This window comes from Orcinus orca, chromosome 1, assembly GCF_937001465.1.
Source record: "Orcinus orca chromosome 1, mOrcOrc1.1, whole genome shotgun sequence".
In the NCBI taxonomy this organism is placed as follows: domain Eukaryota; kingdom Metazoa; phylum Chordata; class Mammalia; order Artiodactyla; family Delphinidae; genus Orcinus; species Orcinus orca.
Genome location: NC_064559.1, coordinates 168,090,387 through 168,101,276, shown reverse-complemented (window position 1 = coordinate 168,101,276; position 10,890 = coordinate 168,090,387). Strand labels below are relative to the sequence as shown.

Genomic DNA, 10,890 nt, shown 5'->3' with positions numbered 1-10,890 from the left:
CTTGTTTAGACCTTATCAGCTGATGTTTAAATTTGACAATGCAGAAAATGACCTTATAATTTGCAGCATAATGAAACAATGCAGCTTATGCCCCAGTTTTTTTGACAGTAGTATTGAAAATATGATTTTTAAGTAACATTTTCAATTGACAAGGTCGGTGAAAAAGACATTCTGAATTGAGTAGAGTCAGAAAAAGAGCTTGCCTGTCCTTGTATCTACGGGACCATATTTTTAAAATCAAAAATTAAGATACAGGGTGTTAGAGCAAAGCAGAGACAAACCTAGGTCTCTTTAAATGGATTTAAATTACCAGTGAAATTCCTAAAGGGCCAAATAATACAGGAAGAATATACTTTTTGCCCTCTTATTAAGATGAGGAATATATATATATATATATTTGTGTGTGTGTGGTACGCAGGCCTCTCGCTGTTGTGGCCTCTCCTGTTGCAGAGCACAGGCTCGGGACGCGCAGGCTCAGCGCAGGCTCAGCGGCCATGGCTCCCGGGCCCAGCCGCTCCCCGGCATGTGGGATCTTCCTGGACTGGGGCACGAACCCGTGTCCCCTGCATCGGCAGGTGGACTCTCAACCACTGCGCCACCAGGGAAGCCCGAGGAATATATTTCCTTAAAGCAGAAAAAGATTTTAGAAACCTCTTTTCAGCTTTCCAGTACATAATCAGCCTCAGATTGGCAACCACTTCCTATTGTCAGGCAGCTGGTGAGAAATACAAAATACAGCTGCAACCAGAGGCTCAGGAAGATCAAGGTGGACACCAGGCCTTGGCTCTCAGCTTCTACCATTCTGCGACCCGAAAGAGAGAACTTCAGAGAAAGGGCAGTTAAAAATACACACGTTTTCACCAGGTATTAACCATAACTACCTCCTTAAAGAAAATGATTGATCCTATGATCACAAGCTTTTTTCTTTCCTTTTTGGACCTAAGGGGGGCGGGGGAAGACCTCAGGGAGTCACAAATTTCTATAAAACAAAAAAATGAATTAGTTTAGTAGTCTTGGGAAGCTATGAAGTTTGTGGCAACTTTTTAGGTGTCCCGAGATTTGGGTTGTTTTACAGAGGTAACTAAATTCATGGCACAGTTCAAGCTCATGCTAAAATATCCTAAGTCTATTTTACTTCAAAGCATTCTAAGTATGCTTGACTTTGGAAGGCATCAACAACAGCAATATGCCATCTTCCAGAAATGCATTCCTATACCAATAAGACTTAAAAAATGGGAATTACTATAGGGCACACCCTTGAGCAGCTATCACACTGCACTGAGCTCTTGAGAATATTCTGGAAGCATCGCTGTGAACGGCTGCTTCCCTGCAGGGGAGATAAATTAAATTCAGCAGAAGCAGCAGCTTTTGGAAGGAGAAACACGGTTTGCCTTTTGGAATGCTTTTCAACCGGAATGGGTTTGTTTATACGTTCCTCTGGAGCTTTAAATCTGTGCACCGTTGAATATCACTCCGCCTTTTTTTTAGAAACTACGAAATAGCTTCTGTCTGTGGGATGGCGGGAATAGAGAGTTTGGAAATTAAATGCCTAAAGCGTCAGATAATCCAGATGACATATATGCAATAGCATTCCATGAAGAACTTATTCAACCCAATCCCTTGCATCTTATTAACCAAGGGATAGAAACTCTCCAAATTTTGCACCCAAAAAAGGAAAAATGCAAGGGTCTTGCTGCAGTTCCTGGGACGCACTGAGAGTCGCTTTGTTACAAGTGTATCCAAAGTCCCCAGCACCAGCGACTCGTGGGGCACTGCTCGTCCGTGCTCCACTCGCTCTGCAGCTCCCAGAGGTAGCGGTTGTGCTATGGAGGCAGACCTTGCCAAGCTGGCCGACAAGATGCTGCGCGCCCCCAGGTGCTCCCGGTGCCGGAACCATGGCTTCCTGGTGCCGGTCAAGGGCCACGCGGGCAAGTGCCGCTGGAAGCAGTGCACCTGCAAGAAGTGCTACCTGATTACCCAGCGCCAGAAGATCACGGCCGCGCAGCAGGTACTCCAGAAGCAGGTCTCCGAGGAGGAGCAGGAGGTGGCCCTGTGCGCTCAGGGGCCCCAGCTGGCCTCCGGGGACGCGGCCGCTGTCCCGGGCTCAAGCTTACGCCCGCTGCCTCTGCCTGCCGCTTCGGGAGACGCGCACCCGGGCCCCGAGGGCCGCGCGACCGCCTGCTTCCTCGAGAGACCCCAGCAGGGCTGGAGCCCCGGCCGGAGCACCTTCCAGCCAGTTCTGGGCGGCCGCGGCCACGTGGGGCCGAGCAAACAAGCCGCCGCGGCTATGCCCAGTTCTCTGAGGCCCCAGCTCGGGGCGGAGGCCGCTGGTCGGGGCTGCCCCGGCCGCCTGGAGCTGAGCAGGTCGCTTCGGCCGGTGCCCAGCCCGCCATTCGCCAACTTCGGTAAGATTCTCGGGCGGGCCCCGCGCGGCCTTGCCCTGCTGTTGGTTCCTCTCCAGGCTGCCGCCTCCCCGCTCCCCACGCCGGCGTCCCAGGCCCGCTCGGATCCCGCGGGGAAGGGGTGGGGGTGGGGAAGATGCTTTCTAGAGGTAACCTTGCTTTGGGATACCCTTTTCTGAGTAGTCATTTGGGTTCGGTGCCTTTTTGCAAGAAGGTAAAAGAGAGAAAGGAATGGGTGGCTCTGAGGGCTTTTAACATTTAGCTACAGCTTTTTGCGTTTCCATCCTGAAAGGAAAAAATGGCCCCCAGTCAACTTTGCTGCCCCTCCTCCTCCACGGAGAGGCTCGAGGCAGCCTGACCATACTGCGCTTGCGCGCCTCTTCCCGCCCTTTTCTTGGGCTGGAGGCTCCTCCCCAGGACGTCCCTGTGGGTGGTCTAGCGCAACAAGACTGCGCCTGCGCACCGTCCCCTCCGTTTCTGTGCCCTAGAGGCCCCGACCCTCACCCGTTCCCTGCCCCAATGGGTCTGTCCGTGCAGCCCTTCCAGCCCTTTCCCAGGCGTGGGTGGGAATGCGAGCTCTGCACACTACAGGAGGACAGTCTATTGAGATGATTGTTGTTGCCTGTTTTTTCTCCCTTCCCTCCATATGCATAAATTACATTGTTCCCTAGGTCTTGTGGCTTTCACTATTACAATTTCAAGTCACGTGTAGATTTGAAGCTTTTTTTTTTTTTTTTTTTTTTTGCGGTGTGTGGGCCTCTCACTGTTGCGGCCTCTCCCGTTGCGGAGCACAGGCTCCGGACGCGCAGGCCCAGCGGCCATGGCTCACGGGCCCAGCCGCTCCGCGGCATGTGGGATCTTCCCGGACCGGGACACGAACCTGTGTCCCCTGCATCGGCAGGCGGACTCTCAACCACTGCGCCACCAGGGAAGCCCAGATTTGAAGCTTTTTTAAAGGGGCTCGTTTTGGGTGCAGACACGTGTTTTCTTGGTTTTCTCTGTGGCAGTGTGGTAGAAAGAGCACAAGTCTGAGTCAGGACGCTGGGGGCCTGCTCACTCTGTAACCCTAGGCAAGCTCCTTCCTTCTGTGGCAGTCTCTCCCCTCTGTATGCTAAGGGGATTGGCCTGATGCTCTCTGCAGCCCGTTTCTGCCTTCTGGGGCATTCTAGGAAAATATAGGTCCCCAGAGAACTAGATGGGGAAGACAGATCTGAAACAGCAATTCTAGGAGAACGATATCTTTCCATGGACGCAGTGCCTTCCTTCCTTCCTTCCTTCCTTTCATTTATTTATTTTTGGCTGCCTCGGGTCTTCGTTGCCGTGGCTGGGCTTTCTCTAGGTGCAACGAGCGGGGGTTGCTCTTCGTTGCGGTGCATGGTCTTATCATTGCGGTGGCTTCTCTTGTTGCGGAGCACAGGCTCAGTAGTTGTGGCATGCGGGCTCTAGAGCGCAGGCTCAGTAGTTGTGGCGCACGGGCTTAATTGCACCACGCCATGTGGAATCTTCCCAGACCAGGGCTCGAACCCGTGTCCCCTGTGTTGGCAGGTGTATTCTTAACCACTGTGACACCGGGGAAGCCCCACAGTGCCTTTCTTTGTTCCATCTCTCAAAGAACAGGGACTGAGCCCTGAGCACCATGTGTCACACACTAATGATGAAAAGGATGAGTCAGATTCCTTGCCCTCAAGGATCTTGTCCTGGGGAGAGGGACACCACTGATCAAAGAGTCGCACAGATTGGTGTATAGAGCTCTAATAATCGATGGTTTAGCTGTGGTCAGAAGGAAAATTAGGAGCTGAGTACTGGGGACTTCAGGAGGCAAAGTGGGGTCAGGAGAAAAAGCCTTCCGAGCTTAGGGAACAGCATCTGCAGAGGCCCTGAGGTGGAGGAGAAAGAAGGAGCTGCTAGATTTTCGGGAATGAGGAGGCTGGAGTGGAGGCAGGAACTAGCCCACATGGGGCTTCGTGGCTGTGCCAAAGGACTTTTCCTGAGAACAGTGAGTGGAACATGGGTGAAGGGTTTAAAGAGCAGGGAGGGTCAAAAGCATAATGCATGTGGGAGTTCTCTGTAAATGGATATGAGTGTTTATTGTACTGCTACCTTCAGACAGTAATGTGATGCCCTGTTTCCTAGCTGTGTGTTTTTAACACTTCCCTCATTGTGTCCCTTTTCAGGGCCCCCTCTGAGCGTCAACTCAGATCGTGTGGTGGGGTCTGGGTACCTGGAAAGAGAGCCTTCCAAGCTGTACCACAACTGCTCCAGCATGCACCCCTACCACCCGTTCCTGCTGCGCTACCAGGATGCATCCCTTACCCCGCGGGTCCCCCTGCAGCAGGGCTTCCAGCACATGTCCTGCAGCCACTACAATGGAGCAGGCTTGGTGAGTACCATCCCTGACTCCTCGAGGTTCCTCCTTACCCCAGTTACCCTGGCTGCTTTTACAGACCCTCAGTCCCAGGAAGCCAGCCATTGTGCCCACTCCGTACCAGGCCCTGGGCACTGGTCAGAAGGATACAGCATTGACCTTGTACTGTGTGCGCCTCTGGGAATGCACATGTGTAGCCAAGTCTGTACACATGTAGACAAGTCAGCCTGGGCTGTGGCGCGGGTTAAAAGGCTCTGGGGGGAGCTCGGGCAAGAAGGAATACAGACACATTTCAGATGAGCCTGAGGAACCGCCACGCAGTAACACTGAGTGACCACCAGCCTTGACCCATGGAATGCCAGTGCTAGAAGGGCCCTTCATTTTGCTGGGTACCAGAAAGGAAATATCACTTTCCTGGAGCCACACATTTGAGGGCAGAGCCAGGAGCAGACGTAGGTCCCCTGCCCCAAGGGTATATCCCACCGGAGACGGCAGAGGGCTTTCAGAAGGAAGTGGCATTTAAGCTTAGTCATGAAAAATATGGAAACCTTCCCCAAACACCTGTCACCTTAGGAGATATTTGTTGAAAGAATGGATGAAATTTAATCCTTTTATAAGATCAGTGGTTGGCTACTAACTGGTGTGCTTTTGAGCCTGGAGTTTTGAGTGCTGGATGTGTAAAAGTCAGAACCGTTGTTTGAGATACGGGTGGGGGGACCAGGTTTTGTGGCCTTGGTTACTAGCTCCTTCCGCCCTTCTCCCTTTTGGCAAGCACTGAGGGCCATCAGGACTGCAGGATAGTGAGAGGCCTGGGTGACCAGTCCTGACTTTGACCCCATAAGGCTGGACCTGTGGGGGAGGTTGGCTCAGACGCAGTTCAAGTTCACGGAAATGTAGACCACTGTCACCTTTACTGTCTCCCTCAGAGCTACAAGCCTAACGCTGGGTGTTACAGAGATGTTTCCCTTGGGTGGAGGGTGGAGAAGAGCGAGTAGAGAGTAGGCTTCTTTGGTTTAATGTGGGAAGTGAGTAAGAGAAAGGATAAAAGCTTGGCATTTACATAATGAGGTCATTAGCCACAGGTCATTAGCCGGTTCAGTGGGGTTCCAGCTGTGACCAGGCAGGTCAGGCACGCAGGGGCTGGATCCCCACTCCTGCTTCACCTCAGCAGCATCTCCTCTGTCTGTTCCAGATCTTTTAAAGTTTTATTTAGAAATCATTTTCCATTCATTCAAGGGGGAAGAGTTGGAACACCCCTGGTCTTGATCATTTCCAGGGTGCCTACTGGCCCTTACGTCAGCCCTCGAGGTGCATGTTATTTCACTGTAGGGCAGGGGAAGAAGGCTCCAGGAAGTTACGTATTTGTCCAGGGTCACAGGACTGGGGAGTGAGGGACTAGGATTCAGATTACACAGCTGGTCAGTGACAGAGCCAGGACAGAGGCAGAGCAAACATGGCCCTTGACTCTCACCGCCACCCCTGCCCTGCCTGAAATTTGGGGGTGCCGGCCACCCCATTGCAGCCCAGGGAGAGCACGGCGTCTCTAGCCTCCACACAAAGAGAGGGACCTTGGCCAAATGGAGCACACACCCACCGTCTGCTCACACAGAAGCCTGGGGCCTGGCATCGGGGCAGGGCTCTGATTGACAGGCCTGCCAGACGGCCTTTGTTAGGAGTGTGATCTCAGTTGGTTTATCTGGGCCTGAGCTGCCACCACAAGCCCCAGGCAGGAGCTGTGATCCAGGGAGAGACTCCGCTGAGCAGCTTGGAATTAAAGCACTAATAATCCCCCTTCCCACCCCCTTCACGTCTGGATAGAGGACCAGGCATTTATTTGTGAAGCTGTTTCGAACCCAAGAGCCTATGAATTGCTTTCATCGTTGTCCTGCTGGCCCCTGCTCAGCCTCCTAGATACGCCCCGAGCCGCCTTCCACCTTCTCTTCCTGTCCTGCCCCACCTGCTACTTCTTTGCTTCCTCTTTTCTCTTCCCACAAAAGAGCACAGGCCTCGAATCGCACAGACCTAAAAACCAATCCTACCTCCGCTGTTTGCTGGCCACATGGCCTGGGGATGTCACCTAACCTCTGAGGACCTCGCTTGGGTTCTTAATCTGTACAATGGGGGTGAGAGTCCTATCTCATAGGGCCATTGATAGATTCCAGCAATAAGGTGTGAATGCGTACACAGTGTCTGGCACAGGGTCTGGGACATGGCAGGTACTCAAAAGTGGGCTTATTTCCCTTCCTTGTGGTCAGATTAATTTAGGAAGTGCTGGGTTAACCTAAGGAGATTTTTGCAGACTGCCTCGAGGCCTTTAATATGCTGGTGTGTGACTCACCAGTGTGGAGGTGGTATGCAGTGTTTCTCAAACTCCCTTGACAAAGAACACTGTTGAGAGCACTTTTAGAAATACCTTGTAGGACACCAGAGTTCTCTGGAGCACAGCTTAGGAAGGGCTGCTCTGAAGCATCTGGATGGAGAAGTAAACAATAGGACCCACAGCTGAAATTCATCATTTTCTATCACATTCATGTCTTTCCAGTTAAGTTTCTCTGAGCTGTGTAGTCATCACCCCTCCACGTCCCCTCATTCCAGCCTTGGGGTCCTGTGATGTGGGGTGAGCTTCCATCTTCCGGAGAAGGAACAGAAATACAGAAGGGCTGATTGCTGAAGCCACTTTGCTGAGGTCACCCAGCTGCCCTTGCCTCAGTAACGGCTGCACGACACTGGCCGGTTAGAAGGGGGACACCCCCCAGGCCCAGCGACCCTGGAGTCTGAGTCATTACACGTGGGGAAGGTGGGACCACACGTAGTCGGGATGCGTGCAGATCCTTCTCCATTGCAAAGCAGTGGGGTCAGGCCGACTCGGGATTCAGTTCTGCCTCTGCTACTCACCGGCTCTGTGGCCCTGGGCCTGTACCTTCATCTCACTGATGCAGTTTTTGGTCACCACAGTGAGGATAGTAATAGAAACTCCCTCCTAGGGTCGTAAGGATGAAAGGAGGTTGTGGACCTGTGCAAGTGCGCCTGCTCCCGGGCTTATGTGAGGTGTGCCTTTGTTCCTTCTTGCCTCAGTCATCTGGCAGGTGCTTGCCAAGCAGCCTGTTCCGGGCGCCCTGTGCCCCGGTGTCTGGGCCACAGAGGTGAATCTGCCCCACGGGGAGCCCCCCGTTCAGGAGAATGAACGTTGGGTTGCCCTTCTGGCCAACCCTCTCCCCTCTGGCTCTCTGCTGTGTGCGCCCCACAGGTGGAGGAGCCAGTGGAAGACCTCCAGACCCGCTACTACCTGCTGCCGCCGGCCCAGTTACCCCCGCGGTACCTCACCATGCTCCACCACGTGCCCCAGCCGCCCCCGTCGTCCTCGCTGCCCATCGTGTCTGACGCGGACAAGGAAAACACTGGTGAGTGAGCCCCCACCTTCCAGCTGCCGAGGGGCCAGGGAGACTTTCTGGAGGAAGGGGGCCCTACTGCGAAATGGATGTGCAAAGAAGGGGAATGGAGAACAGAATTTTAAATGTGCTGGGCCCTGGGTAAGCTCTTCCTTGCACCCCTCCCTAAATTCCATCCGTGATCATCTAGGGGAGGTGGGTCCCCATTCTCAGGTGAGGAAGCCGACAGAACCCTGAGAGGTTCTCCTATATGTCCGTGGCGGAGCTCAGATTTCAACAGAATTCTCTGCCTGGCTCCAGGCCCAATGCTAATTTCCTCACCTTAGCAGTGCCCGTGGGCAGAGACTTGGAGGATGGCACGCATGTGGTGTGTTCAGAAGACCAGAGGTGCCGGGCCTCTCTGGCTGGGGAAACAGCACGTGCTGAGCCTGGGGCAGCAGCTGGAGCCAGGGGGCTGGTGGGGATGACTCCTCTCCCCCAGGCCACTCTGGAGAGAACCTGCCCTTCACAGCTCTGCCACTGGTGCACTTGGTGATCTTGGGCACTCACACCCTCCTCTAGACCTCAGTCTTCTCACCTGTAAAACAGGCCTGTCACAGGGTTACTGTGAGGGTCAACTGCAACTCTGCATGTGAAAATGCTTTGGGTTTTCTTTTGAGGGCCCTTGCAGGTTTAAAGGTTCTAGGATTTTTTTTTTTTTTTACCCTTTCCATCCTCCCCTGAGGCTCCACAGGAAAAGAAACTGAGGCCTATTGTACACTTGCTGTGTGTGCAACACCTAGATCTGTTAGCTGGGGAGATGGTGCAGTGTGGCTTGAAGTATGCTGGCCCTGGTGCCGCACAGCCTGGGTATAAGTCCTGACTCCAGCGCTTGCCAACGGTATGACCTCGGGCACGTTAATTCACTCCTTCGTGCCTCAGTTTCAATATCTGCACAAGCGGACTAATAAGGGTCCCTTACTTCACGAGGCCATCCTGAAGATGGCTGAAACGATAAAGGCGGTAGTAAAGGTTCGTTCTCATTTAGTGTTTCACCTAATCCCCTGATGCTGCAAAGTAGGGCATCATCTCCTTTGACAGAAGGAGAAGCTGAGGAGAAGGAGAAACTGAGGTTCCCAGCTGGGAGTAGCTTGCTTCCTGCCACCCAGCTTGTGACAAGCAGAGCTGGAGTTTGAACTTGAGTCTGTGTCATGTGACCCGGGCTAGAATTCCAGTGTCCTGACTCCTAGCAAATTAAAGGCGGCAGTGGGAATAACTAATTCTCCGTAGGGACTGGGAATGATGAGAATGCCTTTGAGAAAACTTACATCTGAAAACAGGTAATTTTTCCTCTTGCTGAATCCAGCCCCTCTTCTCTGTCCTTCACAGATGACCAGGATGCGGAGGGGCCGTGGGAGCCCAGCCAGCCTTCGTCCCAGGAGCAGTACGACTAGGCCCCGGCCCTCAGGCCAGCAGAGTGGGGCCTTGGGGGTGTTAACAGCAATGATTTTCTTGTCTCTGTTCAGTGATGTGTAGGGAGGAAGGATAGTGACAGGCGTAAGATGACAGTTAATTCCCATTTCAAGATTGGAGGGAGGAAGGAAGTTGATTGCTAAAGTTCTCTCAATCCTGAGATAACAGGTGGTTGAAAAGGAGCTTGGAGGGCAGAGCCAGGGCTGTAAGGAGTTGGGGACTGGTGGAAGCTCACGTTAAGGAATGAATTTAACCATCTCTGGTTTGTGCTGCTGTTACCAGACTCGCCCCCAGAGGCAGCCTCTGATTTCCTTAGGTCCCGCTCCAGGACAGGAGGCATCATCTACTTCCGCCTTCTGGTTCCGCTGCCTCTCCCTGGTCCCCAGCTGGGGGCCACACAGACATCAGGCGTCCAGCACATCCAGGTGGATGGCACGAGCAGCCAGGACCAGGGTGCTGACAGCAGGTTCTGCAGCATCCTTCCTTGCTGCTGTGTCCCCCACAGTCAGCCTGGCCACTGCCCCTCGCTCCTTCTCCAGCCTTTACTATAAGCCTTCTGGCCGCTAGGGCTGCTTCACTTGTTCTCCGTGAAGTTTAAGCCATTATAGGCATCATTTCTGGTTTAAAAAAATCTATTAAAGTTTGACTATTTACTGTTTTTATAGTGATTGCTAGCTTTAAAAAGTAGTCTGTTCATAAGCGCTGATGCAGTTCTCAGAGAATAGGATGGTTCTTCCACATCACCTGTGGCACCAGCAGTTTCTTCTCTGGGAACAGTTGACTATTGAAATAAAATCAGCAGTAGAAATCCTTGTGGAAGGTTTTTCCTCTCTTTAAATCTTTGTGGAGGGCAGCATTGGGTAGGGGAGTCGGGAGCTGGGGTTTATGGCCCGTTGGCCTGCTCTTTCTGTGTAGTTAGGCAAGGCCCTTCCTTTACTTCAGTTACCAAGTGAGAGCCTTGGACCAGGCTAGTAGGTTTTTTACTATCAGTATTGTTATTCTTTTAAGCAGTAGAGACCTCTTAAGGAAATTTGATGCAGACACATAAAATGTAAAGATTTCTTTTAGTTTCTCTTCCCTAGCTCCTTTCATGGTCCCTGCCGAGTGACATGGTTTTAAAAAACAGAACTTGATCCCATTTTTGTGTTTTAGGGTCATGGTTCTCTTCCCTTGTTTTCACTTCCTCTGTCATTTAAAAAGCATCCTTCATCTCTGCTGGATTCAGAACCTGACAATCAGCTCTGCCCATGAGGAGCATGGAATCTAGTGGGACAAACAGACA

The 10,890-nt window shown here is 52.4% G+C and overlaps 1 protein-coding gene across 1 annotated transcript; it reads left to right on the top strand.

The window, feature by feature from the left end:
* Window positions 1–1,825: 1,825 nt before the first annotated feature.
* DMRTB1 (DMRT like family B with proline rich C-terminal 1) lies at window positions 1,826–9,627 on the top strand. Its single transcript, XM_004273908.4, has 4 exons — window positions 1,826–2,405; window positions 4,577–4,782; window positions 8,015–8,168; window positions 9,525–9,627. The coding sequence occupies exons 1-4, from the start codon at window positions 1,826–1,828 to the stop codon at window positions 9,587–9,589; spliced, it is 1,005 nt and encodes a 334-aa protein (XP_004273956.4). The 3' UTR covers window positions 9,590–9,627.
* The last annotated feature ends 1,263 nt before the right edge of the window (window positions 9,628–10,890 follow it).

Excerpts from the sequence above, each read along its gene's own strand:
- DMRTB1 (XM_004273908.4), top strand. The coding sequence starts at position 1,826 with ATGGAGGCAGACCTTGCCAAGCTGGCCGACAAGATGCTGCGCGCCCCC. Across the intron at positions 2,406-4,576 it reads CCCGCCATTCGCCAACTTCG|GGCCCCCTCTGAGCGTCAAC; the intron begins GTAAGATTCTCG and ends GTCCCTTTTCAG. Across the intron at positions 4,783-8,014 it reads ACTACAATGGAGCAGGCTTG|GTGGAGGAGCCAGTGGAAGA; the intron begins GTGAGTACCATC and ends TGCGCCCCACAG.